Source organism: Callorhinchus milii, unplaced genomic scaffold, assembly GCF_018977255.1.
Source record: "Callorhinchus milii isolate IMCB2004 unplaced genomic scaffold, IMCB_Cmil_1.0 Scaffold7, whole genome shotgun sequence".
Lineage (NCBI taxonomy): Eukaryota > Metazoa > Chordata > Chondrichthyes > Chimaeriformes > Callorhinchidae > Callorhinchus > Callorhinchus milii.
The window spans coordinates 21,763,418-21,779,856 of record NW_024704748.1 but is presented as its reverse complement, the minus strand read 5'-3'; the positions used below and the strand labels follow the sequence as shown (position 1 = coordinate 21,779,856).

The window sequence follows — 16,439 nt, the reverse complement described above, 5'->3', positions numbered from 1 at the left end:
CCATAGTCGTGGGTTCCTATAGCCATATACCATATGGCTCACAATCTCAGATATCATAAGCACATCAGTGGTCAGATGTATATATGTCCTATATCTGTACCTTTTTACCAAATGCTGGCTTTCACCACGGCAGAAGCTTGGGAACAGAGGTCTGATCTTTCTGTGGAGTAAAATATTCTTTTTACCTTCTGCAACTTTGACAGTGTTTTTTTTCAATTCTGAGCCACATCCTCAAAGGCACTACACTCAGCAGCAAGAAGAATTTTCACCCTTGCTGTGTTTGGTAGAGAGCCCGAAAGAGATGACTGAAAGTGCAGTCTAAGTGGTATGTTTTGAGACGTGCCTTGAACGAAGGTAGGGAAGAAGCAACTTGGAGAGACTTCAGGACGGAGTTCCAGAGAGCAGGATAGAATGGTTGAAAGCCCGTGCAGATAGCGAAACAGTTGCTGTTTTGATCTTCCTCCACGAGAGGCTTGTACAAACAATTATTTAAATTGTGACACTCCCCTTCTTGACTGCTTGCCTTGCAGGTGAAAAAAACAAGCAAATGTCCCAATAAACCTACATTATAATGGGTATAATGGGTCTAATACAGACCCTAGAACAGAAGCAATGGAATATCACAAAAAGAATATCTAAACTGGCTTTACTGCATGGTGAAGCTCGAGCACTGCTCAATGATATTTGAATTTCATTGGCACTTCTAATTCTGCATTAATGAGGATTTCTGTGACTGCTCCTCCCTCCTTGTTGCACCACAGAATATAAATCCTCCTTCAGCAATGAAGCAAATGGAAATATTAGAATTTCATGCTTTGTGCACCATTAACCTTCATTGATGCCATTCCCATTTAATGGAAGCTCTATGGTGATTAAATATAGCCCTCATAGAGTGATTGTGTGATAGATGGGAAAAGGAAGGAACAATGAACTTGTTTGCCTGTGAAAGAGGTGGGGACTGAAACTCAAACAACAATTCAAACATTATTATTACCAGATTTTCCTGCAGTTCAGATCCTGTTTATTCTTATCTTTGAGTGCTGATTAAACAAAGTGGGTTTGTTGAAAGTGCAGTGTGAATTCAGTTTTAGAGATGTTGATTCCTAATCTTAAATTTAACTCCTTGATTTCAGAATGCCATTAGCTGAAGTATAACTCTACCTTAATGCAGCTGATTATAACAAACTTAAGCTTAAACGATATTAGACATAGCGTTAGGTTTATTATGATAGAAAGCCGGTCACGCTTCCAGCTCTTTAATAAAATTTAAAAATAAATGAAATAACATTTCAAGCTGTTTAGTGTAAACTTAGTTGCTATGTGAATTGTTTCAGGCAGTGTCTTTAAGAGTAGCATTAATACCTTTTCCTGAGTTAAAATAATTGCTGTATGAACATGTTTCTTTTTCGACTCTATTCTTTCATGCCTCTCAATCCCCAGGCAGAGACTGAGCTATAGCTGTGAATAGCCTTGGTGGGAATACCAGTCCCATCTGTCTGGAGAATGTGGCAAATAAGATGCACCTGGGAAACAAATGTGAAAACATGTCAAGGGGACCACATATACAAGCAGCTTGTCTGATGCCAGTGTTTAAAACAATCCTGTTTTGTTACCTTTGCTTTAGAATTTTGGTTTAGTATTAATCTAACACCTCCCTGAATTTTATCAACGCTACTCTACAGTTGTTTCAAAAATGATAGATCCCATGACATTCCTGTTAAATATTTTAACATGGATTCTTATTACACCTCATTAAAACAGCTGTATTCTCATTTTGGTAAAATATAACACTACTTATTCGAAATAATATCACAAAGTCAGAGGTGTGCAGTCAGTAACTAAACCAAATATATGTGAATGGTTTTTATTGGCAAAATGCCACAAGCACATCTCATGGAAAATCGATCAGGACTGTAATATGCTGACATATCTGAGTTTGGGATTACAGAGGGAATGATAAGTGTTGAGACCTGAAAAAATATATAGTATAAAGATACTATTCAAAAAAATCATGCATCTTCTTAGCTTAAATAGACTTCTTGTCTATGTGTCAATTGACTGAAGTTCACCAAATACTTTTAGTTTAACTGAAAAGCATACATTATATGAAATGTATTTCCACATCTATAAAAAGTGATCTTGCAGCATGCAAAACAAATGCATGCCTGAGTAAATTGGATATATATTTAAAATATTTTGCAAACAAATGTACAATTTGTTCTGGGTATTTAAGTGATAATGTCCAGTTGCCAAGAAATAAATTCAAGAAACAGTCATGAAACAATAAATGGCTCAGTGACTGATTAAATGCGAGGGTTACAGGCTAAAAAATGTAATCAAAGCATAAAAGTGACTTATTGCTTGCTCTATGTGTTCCTGACACATGGAGGTTATTGTTATTGTATTACATTTGAGTGAAAATTACAGAGATAAATTTTAGTTAATAGAAACTTAACTTATTCAATTTCAATCTTGATGGCCGATCACAGAACAGCTGAATCAGTCTAGATTGCAGATTCTTCATGGACGATAAATGCATCCCGATGAACAACATTTCAAAGAAGGGAATCTTATTTATTTTCTACTAAGTCTATTTTCCTGTTTATTGGCTCTTCTTTTCTAAACTCGTTCAACACACACGATTGGGTAGAAATGAGACTCCCTTTAACACACATTCCTTAGCTTTGAGGGTAACCAGTGAACCTCTGTCAGGCTCAATCACGGTCACTTTCTAACTGTCCATATTCAATGATAATGGAGTCCTGTCTGGATTATTCTTGATTTTGTTGCTTTGTTGATTTTTGGACGTGCCTGCCTCTGGCACGGGGCCTCTCTTGAATAAATCTATTTCTCAGATAAACATTCATGTTACTCTAAAGCATTTATTTTGCCCTACAGGATGTTATTGAATGCAGTGTATATTTGGAAATATTTTCCTTTTATACATCCTCTCGCAGATTTAACCAGATGGAAAAAATGAAGGAGCTGTAGTGTTCAGCACTTCTTCCTGAGGTAGTGTATACTGGGAGGTATATCAATCATCATGAGGAGTGGTTCTGCTTAGAATATTTGTAACCACTTTGATCTAACACCAGCCTTTACAGTCCTATGTCTCTACATTAATTTTTTATGAATTCAGTTTGCTCCAGCACTCATTTCATTATTATTGATCCAAGAAAATGCTCTTCTCAATTTGACATGCATTAACCATGAATTTCCCTCCTCTGTTTTGCTCCATTATTCTATTTCTGGCCTTTATTATTTCTACCCTTTAGCAGTAATTTCAAAAGGGGCTTTCTGCACCCCATTATCACAGTGGTTCTTCTACATAATGTCTGCAAATCTGATGTGATTCATTACCTTAGTTCCCAGCAGCTATAATGCAGGGTGAACTTTCTGCTTCCATTAATTATTTTCTACACTGTTTGCATTCATTTAAAGATATCACTTCAGGCCATTAGTTTATCTCTTTTGTTTAAAGCCCGCTCTGGATACAAATTGTTGGCTTAATTACTTAATAGTGCTTTTGTTTTAAGTTATTAAATCTTAAACCATGTCCTGTTCATATCAGGTTATGGCTATAATTGTATAATATTGCCTAAGGCAGGAATGGATTGAGACCACATATACTTCTAAAGCAGAACTGAATAGTATATTTCTGACCAATGGCAAACCATTAACAATTTCACCCTTAAAAAAGTGAAATTCATTTTGCATGAAGAATCAAATCGGAAAATCGTTTAGATCCTGAAGCAAATTGATTTTGGTGCAGAATGTCACTGCAGTTCTTAAAACCTGCGGTTCTCCGAAAAGATCAGACATTTTGAAATATTCATTAGCAATGGTGCTTTTTAAAGATTTGAATAACACTCTAAACATTTATTCATTGATGTTACCATGGAATGTTACTTTGACAGGTGTTACTGTGCACAATGCCGATTGAATTACTAGTTGTCCTCCAGTGCTGATATTGCACTGATCAATGTAAAGTTGTGGACATTGCACATGGGAGCTTTTGAATCTACCATTAAGTTCCATGGCAATTGTTTTTATTTGTAAAAGGCTATCAGCAGCAAATTGTAGATGTTATGTTCTATTATTAGGTTGCATGGTGTGAACACTTGCCAAGACACAGGTATGTTTTAATTTTCCAGTTACAAATTCCAGGTATGATAACAAATTACACGTATGCTAACAACTGGAATGTGTTACCAAATGAGGACACCGTACTCATTTAAGAAACAGCTTGATGCTGTAATGTAAGGACGTTAGTTTGAGAATTCTGGAAGGAGGATGTCAAATCAACCTTCTTCTTCCAAAATTACAGGTGGCGTAACATGTTACATGAATGTTCAAACGTTCCATTACAGGTTACAGTTTTTAATGCACCATTAAGAAATTTTAGGTGGTATCACATGGCCTGATAGCAAATTACATGGGGATTAACATGTAACATGAGTTACAAGTGTGTTTGCATGTGTCATGAATACATTCCACGTGTGCTCCTTAGCAAGTTATAGACATGCTTGCAAATCTCTTTGACAGGTTGTGGGTATTTGCACATAATTGTGTGTGATTTTGTTCCCAATTTTGTGCTTGTGTCAACATAAAAATACTGAGGCTGTAGCATTTTGTTATAAAAATCTGCGACTGAAGGAGCATATAAAAATACAAAAAAAACTCTAAAAACAAAATATTAACATGAAGTCTTGTCAGACTTCCTCAATTTACACTTATGTAATGCATCAGTGAAAGCAGTCTGGTGGAAAATGTAACAGAATGCTGACTGGATGTCCTTCTAGAACATTGCTTCCTTGTTTAGCTAGCTTCTTGCTGACTGACCCAAGTCACTGCGATGTGTGTGTATATATATATATGTGTGTGTGTGTATATGCGATCCTGATGTGACACAGTAAAGCCCACCTTTAATCAATGATTTTTGTCTCCAGGCAACAGAATGCAGCTTTGCTGCATTGAAGTGCCTCTTGGGCATTGACATGGCTGGATTCTGGGTCCAGTGTAGTGTAAATGCTACAGACCATATGTGCTGCAAGAGAGTTTTGCTAGGATCAAATGTAATTGAAGTTCATGACTAAAATTTAGAAAAAAATGGAGTTACAATCCTGAACAGATCATAAGAGGGAATACCAGTAAAATTTGTGCAGTGGCGTACATCAAATTTAAACAAAATGGGCATATAAATAAATACAGATAATAAAAATTGATTTGATTACAAAACAGTGCAGAACATTCTGTAGTTAATTCTGCATAGAAAGAAAATCTTGAACACATGACTCGTCAGTGATCTTCAATCTCTGATTTTTAAGTTCAAGCTCTTGACTCGAAAAAACAAAATGAATTAACTGGCCTCCAGCATTGATGGAGATATGCAACACTTTCTGTAGTTTCAAAAGGTCATGTCTCGTATGTAAGGAAAATTAAGTGCTAAAAGTATGAATAAGTCATACTGTAAGTGGTTATTAAGGAGCCAGCACAACAGTATAGGCATTATATACAGTACATTAATACTGTGAAGCAGATACTAAAGTATCTGATAGTAAAGTATTAGTTAGAATTCTATTTCAAGGGATCAACTAAAGAACACAGTTGGTCAGAGTAGCAATCATTGCTTATTCTGCAAGATATTTTACCTTTTACCTCTGATCTGTGAATTTGGAGGTTTTAACAGGACATGCCAGTGATCCTTTCTAAAAGAGGTATTTTTAAAATGGCCTTATACATTCCTTACTGTTAAAGTTCCAACAAAGAAACTCCCAGAAATTACAGTGCAAAGCGGGAATGCCTGTCTTTCTTGAAAAGGGATGAACTGTATTATTCTAATTGTATTTACTGAAACTAACTTTCCTGTCTTCATTTTATTTACTTGTGATCAAATTTCCTTGCATATTGAGAGCAACTGAATATGCCCCCCCTCCCCCCCCCCCCCACCAAACAAAACAAGCTAAGGTTTGAGATTTTACATGGCAAAATGAAGCAAAGCACTGAATTATCCAATTTGGATTTCCAAGCACCAACGGTCAATCTAACTGCACATGGGGAATTATTCTGTTCTGTTCTTCAGGTTAGCAAGTTGGAACGTGAAAAAAATCAAGAAGTAAAGCAGATCAAAGAGCAGGAACAGCACAAGCACACTGTGCTCGTGACTGAACTGAAGGCCAAGCTTCACGAAGAGAAAATGAAGGAACTGCAGGCTGTCCGAGAGACACTGCTGAGGCAACATGAAGCTGAGCTTCTCCGAGTCATCAAAATTAAAGATAATGATAATCAGAGACTTCAGGCACTTGTTAATGCCTTAAGGGACGGGGCCGCTGAAAAAGTGAAATCAATGCTTTACACTGAGGCTAAAGAAGAAGCTAGGAAGGTGTTTGAGGTTGAGAAAATTAAAATGCAACAGGAATTATCTGAACAGAAGGGAGCCAAGAAACAAGTGGAAGAAGCTTTGAGCCAGGCTGTCCATGCAGACAAAATGAAAGCTGCAGAAATAAGAAGTATTTACCACCTGCACCAGGAAGAGATCTCCAGGATAAAGAGGGACTGTGAAAGGGAAATCCGGAGACTGGTACGTATTGATTTGTTAACCCTGAGAATGTATCTGACTAGAAAGTTAAATAAAAAAAGGTAGCATTTAAACCTACTGAATAAATTATTGAGTCTAGTTTAACTCTTTGAAACTATATGAGCAGCAACAAGCCAATACAGGCCTGTAGGTTTAGTTTTCATTTCTATTCTGTGCTGAGTTACCTGATCTCAGCTGGAACAGTAGATAAGGTGCTGTAGACAGCCTTATTACTATTGATGGAAGGCTCATGTGTGGATGTCAAATGAGGGCAGATTTAGGTTCGGATTTGATGTGGACCCACAGTCCAATAGTTTGCAGACATACACACGAATGGGCAGGGTACTGGATAGCAACTATGGAATCATACCACTGGAAAAAGAGAAAGGAGTCATATGTCTTCAGGGAAATGTGGAGGTGAGAAAATTGGTGAAAATAATACCCACACAACTGTAGATTTATTTTTAAAAATACCTTTCCTGTTTGATATCAAAACTGAGGTGCTACATGTTTCAGAATTCCCATAGCAGGAATCATGGTAGATGTGATCTGTTACCTCTCCAGTCGTTGCTAAGAGATGAAACCCATTAGATTTCTCAATATTATATTGCAATTGCGAACTAAGAACTACTGTAAGCAGCCGATTAAAAACAACAACAACAAATTGCATTTATACAGTGCCTGTCACATCGGAAGGATGTCCCAAGGCGCTGGACAATGAGGGGTTTGCACCTGAACTGCGGGTTGGAATCAGAGAGGGTGGAGGACAAGGGATGTCCAGGAGGGAAGGTGACCGAAGGTACAGTCAAAAAGGAAATGTTTTAGACAGGCCTTGAAGGAGGCAAGGGAGGTTGGGAGGCAGAGAGGCTCCAGGATGGAGGATAGTGGAGGAGTCAGGGTGGCGGTACGGAGCAGACCAGTTTCTGCAGAGCGAAGGGAACAAACAAGTTGGTGAAGCTTCAATAGGTTGCAGAGGTAAGTAGGAGCTTTTAAGGTGAGAACAAGGATGTTGAACTCGATCCTCTGGTGGATGGGGAGTCAGTGAAGCTGGGCAAGGATGGGAATAAGCGGCTCACGAAGCTTAGTCCAGGAGAGGACATGAGCTGTAAAGTTCTGAATAATCTGCAGCTTGTGGAGGGAAAATTTGGGAAGTTCGGTGAGCAGGGAGTAAGTAAAGTCATGCCTGGACATAATGAAAACGTGAATGAAGGTTTCAGAAGTCTGAGGAGAGAGACAGCAGTGGAGGCAGGCAATGTTGCGGAGGCGAGGGAAGGCAGAATGGATCATGGTACGGATGTGGGGTTTAAAGGATAGTTGAGGGTCAAACGTGACTCCAAGGTTCTGTGCTGGCTTTTGTGAGGAGGAGATTGCAAACATGAAGAGTGATGCTGTCAGCGCCTGAGGTGAGAAGGCTCTGATGAGAGACGAGTAGTAGAGCATCAAACTGTCGACATTCAACAGTAGGAAACTGGCTCTCATCCAAAACTTGATGTCTGACAGACAATCCATCAGAGGAGCAGTGAATCTAGAATTGAGGGTGGAGGCAGAGATAGAATTGGATGTCTCTGCATACATGGTGAATTTGCCAAAGGATGTATGTATTTGCCAAAAAAAGACTGAGTTCTGTTTGCTGTAGATTTACAGTGTCTTTTGAGCAGCTGGTTCCTATATTACAACCTTTCTTTTGGTGCTTGTTTTTTTGTTAATTGATGACAACTCTATGTGTTTGTGAATTAGGGAAGTGATTTGGAAAATTGCCAACTACAAATGGGCTAAAGAACAATGTTTCACTACTATTGATTATCATTTCTCCGGCAACCAACCTTGGTTACCAAAAGTAATCATTCATATATCATTAATATTCCTTTTATAGGATTGCTTATTACAGATAACATCCGCTGTACAGTTATGCCTTAAAATTCACTTCTGCTGAATAAACTCCATTAGGCCTAAGGACAAAGATCAATAAGAATGAAAAGTTGTATAAAAGACTGCTGGAAGATAATTTCAATGTTTTTTGATTTATCTCTAATTGAATGTTATACAACAACCGCTTGCATTTATATAGCGCTCTTCACGTGGGGTAACGTGCTGGAGCGCTTGACAGTGGTGGAGCCTGACACCGAGAGAGGGGAACTGGGAGGTAGGAAGTTACCATAAGCACGATCAAAAAGGAAGGTCTTCAGGCGGGATTTGAAAGTGGGGAGGGATCGTGCAAGGCAGAGGGATTGAGGAGGAGAGTTCCAGAATTTCGGGGCGCAGTGGCTGAAGGCACGGACACCTATTCTGGAGTGGAGGGGACGAGGGACACACAGGAGGTCGAAGCCAGTAGAGCGGAGTCAGCAGGTGATGAGGGGGGATAAGCAGATCGGATAATTTACGAGAACATGAAGGGATTTGACAACAAGTGAGGGGATCTTAAAATCAATCCGTTCGGTAATTGGGAGCCAGTGGAGCCTGGCGAGGACTGGTGTGAAGGAGGTACGGAATTTTGTGTGGGTTAGTATCTGGGCGGCGTACTTTTGAATTAATTGGATTTTGTGTATGGCGGAGCTGGGGAGACCAGTGAGGAGGAAAGTGACAAAAGTGTGGACGAGGGTTTCGGCAGCGTTGGTTGTGAGGTAGGGACGGAAGCGGGCACATTTATATTTCACATTTTGAAAAATCTGACATTTCATAACAAGGCTTTGTGTGAAATGTCAGGATAGATATTCTTATATTAAAACATGTGAACTGGCAAGCTGGCTGTGATCCCTGCTGTTTCGGAAGCTGAAGAAATAACTTATCACAGAGCACTAGATGCAGATGTAATAAGAGTTATCTTTTCTAAGATGATTTATCTTGATTAAAAATGAAAAAGCCAGCAAACTACATTAGCTCAAACAAAATAATGTATTGTTTTGTTGTAACCCAATGTAAAATTGCTAGGCTGTAGGTCCACCCAACCTTAGTAATTGATATCACCTGAATTAACCGATTTCATAACCCAGTTAACTGAAGGTACCAATGTCAGACTAGTACTTGTAACGGAGTGATGATTCACTGTGTGTTTGGGGTGCAACAAGCTTCTCTGCATCAGTCTCTATTTTATAACAACAACAATATTACATGTGTATAGTGCCTTTCACAAGGTGCTGGACAGACAGAGTTACGGACCCGAGATGAGGATCGGGGTGGTGGAGGGCAGGGGAGGAAGCAGGAAGATCGGAATCACGGTCAAAGAGGAGGGGCTTGAGGGGGTCTTGAAGATGGTGAGGGGGCGAGATGGAGAGACTGCAGGATGGCGTTCCAGAGGGTGGGTGCTCAGTGGTCGAAGGCCAGCCCACCGATAGTGGGGCGAGCAAGGCGGGGGACGTGAAGTAGGCCGGAGCTCGCTGAGCAGAGGGAGCGAACAGGGTGGTAGGGGGTTAAGAGATCGCAGAGGTAGGGGGGAGCAAGATCATGGAGGACATTGAAGGTGAGGACCAGGATTTTGAACTGTATCCTCTGTGTGATGGGAAGCCAGTGGAGTTGGACGAGGATGAGGCTGATAGGGTCGCGGAGCCCAGTGCAGGAGAAAATGCGGGCTGCAGAGTTCTGGATGACCTGCAGCCCGTGGAGGGAGGAGTTGGGGAGGCCAACAAGCAGTGAGTTTGCATAGTCAAGCCTCGATGTAAAGAAGGCGTGTATGAGGGTCTCGGCGGCCTCGGTGTGAGACAGTGTCGGAGCCGGGCGATGTTGCGGAGGTGGGGAAAGGCAGAGCGGGTTATGGCGCAGATGTGGGGTAGAAAGGATAGTTGAGGGTCAAATAAGACCCAAAGGTTCCGGGCTGGCTTAGCAAGGTGGAGTTTGCAACCATGGATGGTGATGGTGTCAGCGCCTGAGGTGAGGAGGCGCTGTCGGGAGCCAATCAGGAGAGCCTCGGTCTGATACAAACCATACTTAATACAGAAGCATGAAAATCTTGTCAAATCTGCACAACAAATATTTGGTATAATTGTCACATTAGATCAAATTGTAAATAGAGTACTTGAATTTTAATCTGTTGAAATAATTTATAGTTTGGATTGGTTTATATCAAAACATAACATATAGGGTATAAGGAAGGTTCATGGGATTGAATGAGCACCTTGTTTGAGAGATGGTGCAAACACGATGGACCAAATTACCTGCTTCTGTGCTGTAAATTCCTACATTTCTATGAGGTACATAAGTGCTGCATCCCAAAGTGCGCTGGAGGCCTAAGCACTTGTTGTAGTTTGCGCTTGGACTGCTATATGCAGTGAGTTCTCATTCTCCAAATTGAGGCCAAATCCTTTTCCACTGAGAGCAAGATTGTAAATGAAATCTCCTCAGGCCACTATTATACGCCCTCTAGCAGACTGGTTCACAACAGGGTTGGTTGCAGGTCAACCAATTGTCCCCTTGAGTGTGATACTACCTGGCACATGGAAAAAGACAGAGAGAAAATACCCTCAGACCAAAACAGTACCAAATGTATTTTTGTGTGTTGCCATTTCCTATATGCAAACATGTGCCACCTTCTGTGGAACTCCAGCACATCCAAATCTGCAGTCTAACAGAGGAACTACTGTGGTCAACAAAACATCCGTTTTATTTGTTTTTACTTCAAAACAATCAAGGTTATTGGTTTCCTTGTGATCAACAAGAGAGACAGAAAAGTGATCAAAATTCAAAGGTCAGTAATGTAATAATGTGGAGTATGCCATCCACTTTCCCTCTTGTTAGAGTGCAAGTGATATTTCCAGATAGTCGAGAAACAATAATAACTGAGACTTATACATATAATGCTGTCACATAGGAAAACATCTTAAAGTGTTTCCATAGAGACAGAGTGGAAACATGTTCATTCACCGGCTGTTGAGATTAGATCTTTGGATACAGCCTCATAAATGCCCATATTTATGAATTTTAAAACTGAATATCAAAGTACATATGCTCAGAAAGGAATTCTGTAAAGTCAAAGATAATCTTGGTAATGTAGGAAAAAACAAATGTGGCATGATACAAAACTATGTATTTCCTTTATCTGAAGCAAACTTCATGAAGTATTTATGAGGTAGATAATATATTAGCATCTTATCCACCATTCCTTGCATTTCCCAAATCTGCATTTTATTAACGTTCATATTTTGATTTGTTTCTCTCAGAAAGGTTCACAAATGCAATTGGTTTGAAGGTCAAGATCTACTGTTCTACAAACAGTCGCAACAACCCTAGTGAAATGTGGTGCAGAATTTTCAGTGTATCAGTTATGCTGTTGACTTTTAGAGATTGATAGACTTGAATTAACAGGGTGGAAGGAGATCCTCTCTCTGCTACGACTTGATAATGGGTATAATTGTTTTTATAACTGGGCATTAAAGTAAACAAAGGAACTAAAATATAAAATTGGTTTTACATCTCACATTAAAAAGTTCAATAAATGAATTTTAAATGCAATTAATAATTGATCTCATCAAAAAATAATGTGCTTTACAGTTTATAATCCATAATACGTAATTACTTCCATTGAAGTGTTGGGTAAAAGATGCGTAATTGTTATCAAATATATTATTCCTTCATTACCTAAGCAAGTTGCAGATTAGATGGTTGTGTGAGGAACTCAAAATTCATATAAATTCCAAAATGATCTGAATAGTTACCATTGACATTTATTAATCAGCCGTATATTATACATATACATATATATACAAATTATGTTTTACTAAAGTAATTCTTATTCTCTACTTGTCACTATGGACACTCAGGATATTCAATGTATTTGGATCTTTCAGGTTTTTACAAACAAAGGCATAAAGTAAGCTCTGTTCAATTATATAAGTTTTTCTTTGTATATTGGGTGGCTAAACAACATGACTCAGGCCCTGTATGCCCCTCGTGGCCTACATTCAGCCACTATGCCCTAACCCTCTGGAACACTCTTCCTCTATCCTTCGGCCTTGCCTCTTCCTTCCCCATCTTCAGATCGCACCTGAAGACTATCCTCTTCAACTGTGACTACAGTCACCTCCCCCTGGCTCAGGGTTGTGCTCCACCACTGTCATGCGCTCTGGGACGCTACCTGCATGAGGGACACTATGTAAATGCAAGTTGTTGTTGTCTATTCTTGACACTTTTATTTCAGTGCTGGAGAACCAAGGTTTCTGTTGCCCTTGGTTTTATATTTAATGTAAAAAAAATTATTGATTTTAAAGAGAGTATATAAAAATTAAAGGAATCTTGTTTCTTAAATAGCCCACCCAAGTTGTGGCAGAGCAATAGGTCTTCATTGACATGCTTCTGATTCCAGTGGTTTGCATCAATTCTACCTCACCATACTGGAATGCACTTCAGAACAAGGCAATAAAATGTTGTTTTGTGGCATTTCTGACTCAATGGTCATAGAGAATACAACAACTGTGAAACAAATTAGGGGACATTTAAAACGCAGTCAAATTGTCTTGACCTACGATTCTCAATAGTCAGAAATAATTCAGTCTGTCCTTTGTCACCTCAATTGAGCCAAGCAGTGAATTGAAAGGTTGGATTAACTCAACAGGATACACATCGTCTAACCTTGTGAATACATCCGTCCATCAACAAAAAAAGCACTTTTAAATTATTCTGAATTTTCAGTTAGTCTGAGAAATCAATGGCAGTAAATGAAAGATAGATAATGAAGGTCAACTCCTAATATCTAACAACATGAGCTTTCATTGTTAGAATGGTATTTTCAAAGCATTACTGAGTGGTACGAGTCAAGTTGAACTCATGCAGTATTAAAAATGATTGAAATGTCATGGGTTTCAAGATATTTGGACTCGTATCACAACTTTAAAGATAACCGATGGCTATCAATCATATATGAACCCTCTGTATGATTGACACCTATGAAAAAGCCGTATTATTTTGCCCAATTTGTGATACATGTTTCTATTTTGCAACTTGTTCATTTAATAATAATAATACTTTGTATGTGGTGTAGCACCTATCATGTTGTTGAAATGTGCCAAAGCAATTTTGTTTTACTGTCTAGACAATAATAATGCACAGTACAGTCATTCCCACCAGAACAACAGAGCAAAACAATATAATGCCTCTATGAACTCCAGCAGGATATATTTTTTTAAACAAGAACAATACAGGAGTGATTTGAAGATAGTAAAAATATTCCTTGCTTTTGATAGAGCGTCCTTCACATTTGGGAGGACGTCTCAAAGTACTTCACAGTAATTTTTTTTACTGTAATCTGCAGTGACTGTATATTTTGTAAGCAAATACGGCAGCCAATTTACACACAGCCATGAGGTCAAGTCGTGTGCTCCTGAAGGATGGAATCAAATGCGCTGATAGGTCCCTTTTATCCAAATCTCTCATCCAAAAGTGATCATTTTCAGATTCAGGTGACAGGAACTTCCATCTTCTGGTTTATCATAATAATAAGCCTTGCAATTGATAGAGTACCTAATCATGTCGCCAGTTGTCTCAAAGCGCTTCACAGGATAAACTGTAAAGTGGAGTGACTGTATTTTTTCAGATAAATGTGGCAACCAATTTGTACATTAAGTGAATAACCAATTTTATTTGGAGGATTGTTGGCCAGGACACCAGGAGAAACACCCTTACTCTTTTTGAATAGTGCCATATAATAATAATAATTAATAAATTGGTCACTTCAATCCGCAACTGTTTGTGGGACACTGCTGTGCACAATTAGCTGCCGCCTTTCGCCCACAAAATATACAGTCAATTCACCTTACAGTATATTCTGTGAAGCGGTTTGAGACATCTTGAAAGACATGTTAAGGTGCTATATCAAATGCAAGGATTATTATTATTACCATGGGATCTTTAACATCCACCTGAAAAGGCAGATAGGATCTCTTCCGAAGGACGGCACCTCCAACAATGTAGCAATCCTCCAACACTGTATTGGAGTATCAGTTTGGACTGACTTGGGGCTTAAACCCACAATCTTATTCTATTTTTATAAGAAGTAAAAGCATTTTTAGTACAATTTTGAAGAGGTTGAAGTTTAAATGTTTTTGAACATTTCCAAAATTTCCCTTACATGTGCAGTATAGCTTCCACAGCATGTCCTTGAAGTCAGTGAGTGATGAAGATTTTGTTAGACTGCTCTGTCAAAGAAATATTGCTAGTTTTTCTAATCTGGCCCAAGAGGGGGACAGTGATGAAAATTGTTTGGTTTCCTGTAGATAATTTAAAGGTTTCATAAAATAATATATACTTGACCTTCAAAAGCAAAAATAATTCACTTTAGAAGTTTAAATGTTCTGAGCCTTTTGGTGGAAGGATGGGTACTGTCAACTGGAGACAAAATCATGGGGGTGCCTACTGTGTTTATATATTTCATATTTCTCTCTCTCTACATATGTGTATATATATAATATACGTTTATAAATAAAGGGATATAATGGGGTATAATGCACAGCATTCAGAATAGTGGAGTGCTAAAGGGAACTTTGTTGCGCAATTTACAAGTAGAACTTCCACCTGAGCCTAGATTTGCTCCATTGTAATGTTTCAGAGTGTGCAGAATTTGGCAAATTGTTGAATTCAGTTATCTTTGAAGAAAAGATCATTTGGTTGTGACCAACATTTTTTAAAAATACAAAAAATAATAAATTATCAAATACTATTCCTCCTACTTAATTGCTCTTGGGTTTATTGAATCAATCTGCCTCAGTCATCTCCCTGGGAAGACGATTCAAAATATTCACCGCTCTCCACTTAAACAAAGTAAATCTGCACTGTCTCTTCACGCTCCCTCTTCTGAGGTCAATTTGTTTTAGATGCCTGACCACATTAAACATAATTAGGATTCATCTTATTTATACCCTCCTGAGTACCGCCAAAAGATCGCCCTGAGCTCCTTTCATATGGAAAATTCTAGTTTCCTCAGCCTCTCCTCATATCCCAGATGCCCATCTCCCTGACTTTCCCTGTGCTGCATCTTATTCCAAAGCTTAAGTTCAAGTTATATAGTGATATATTGCTAACATGGAGTCCTGTAGCTCAGCGGTTAGAGCACTCGCTTTGCAAGTGAGAGACCTGAGTTCAATTCCAGGCAGGTCAGAGCGAAACCTTGGGCAAGTTTCCTTACTCCACACAGAGCCTAATAATAATCCCTCCAAAACAAAAAACAATAATAAATTGGTCATTTTCAATCTAAGACTGTTTGTAGGACATTGCTGTGCGCAATTGACTGCCGCGTTCGCCCACAAATATACAGTCTATTCACTTTACAGTGTGTTCTGTGAAGCGCTTTGGGATGTCCTCCCGACGTGAAAAGCGCTATATCAAATGCAAGGATTATTATTATTATTAAAACATGCTAAACATTTTTTTTCTAAATCATAATGCAGCCTTCCAGAAGGCAATCCCTAATAATTAGGGAGGACTCAAGTGATTTGGACCCATTCTTTTCTGAATTCTTAAATAAACTGGGTGGACAACAGATGGTCATGGTCTACAAGGATCAATTAAACTTCATCCATAATACAGTCTTCTTGGACAGATTATTCAATGAAGGGAAAACAGAATCTATTGAATGGAACAGACATGTCTGTTTCCCTTTTTGTACCTTTTAACTCTGTTAGATCAGTTTAGGATTTGCATATCCCCCAAGCCTAGCTCCATTAATGCAAAAAAAAACTTGCGCAACACATCTGTGTTCACAAATTTAAGCCTATTATTCCTTTTAATACAGAATAAGCCTGATGGCATTTGTCCAATATTGTGCTGCCAAGATTTTGTGTGCCCTGTGTTAGCCATTACGGTGAAGCTAAGTAAAAAATTCCCATTTTCCTTCTGGTCATAGGAAGAGATTTAACTTGAAGGACATTTCCATGCTTGTACA

At 38.8% G+C, this 16,439-nt stretch overlaps 1 protein-coding gene across 1 annotated transcript in view; it reads left to right on the top strand.

Moving 5' to 3' along the window:
• The window catches only part of jakmip3 (Janus kinase and microtubule interacting protein 3), a 56,482-nt gene that overhangs the window by 19,226 nt on the left and 20,817 nt on the right, over window positions 1-16,439 (top strand). The window contains exon 3 of the mRNA XM_007896234.1: window positions 6,083-6,580. Coding sequence (XP_007894425.1) covers window positions 6,083-6,580 — 498 coding nt within the window. The remainder of the gene's footprint in view (window positions 1-6,082; window positions 6,581-16,439) is intronic.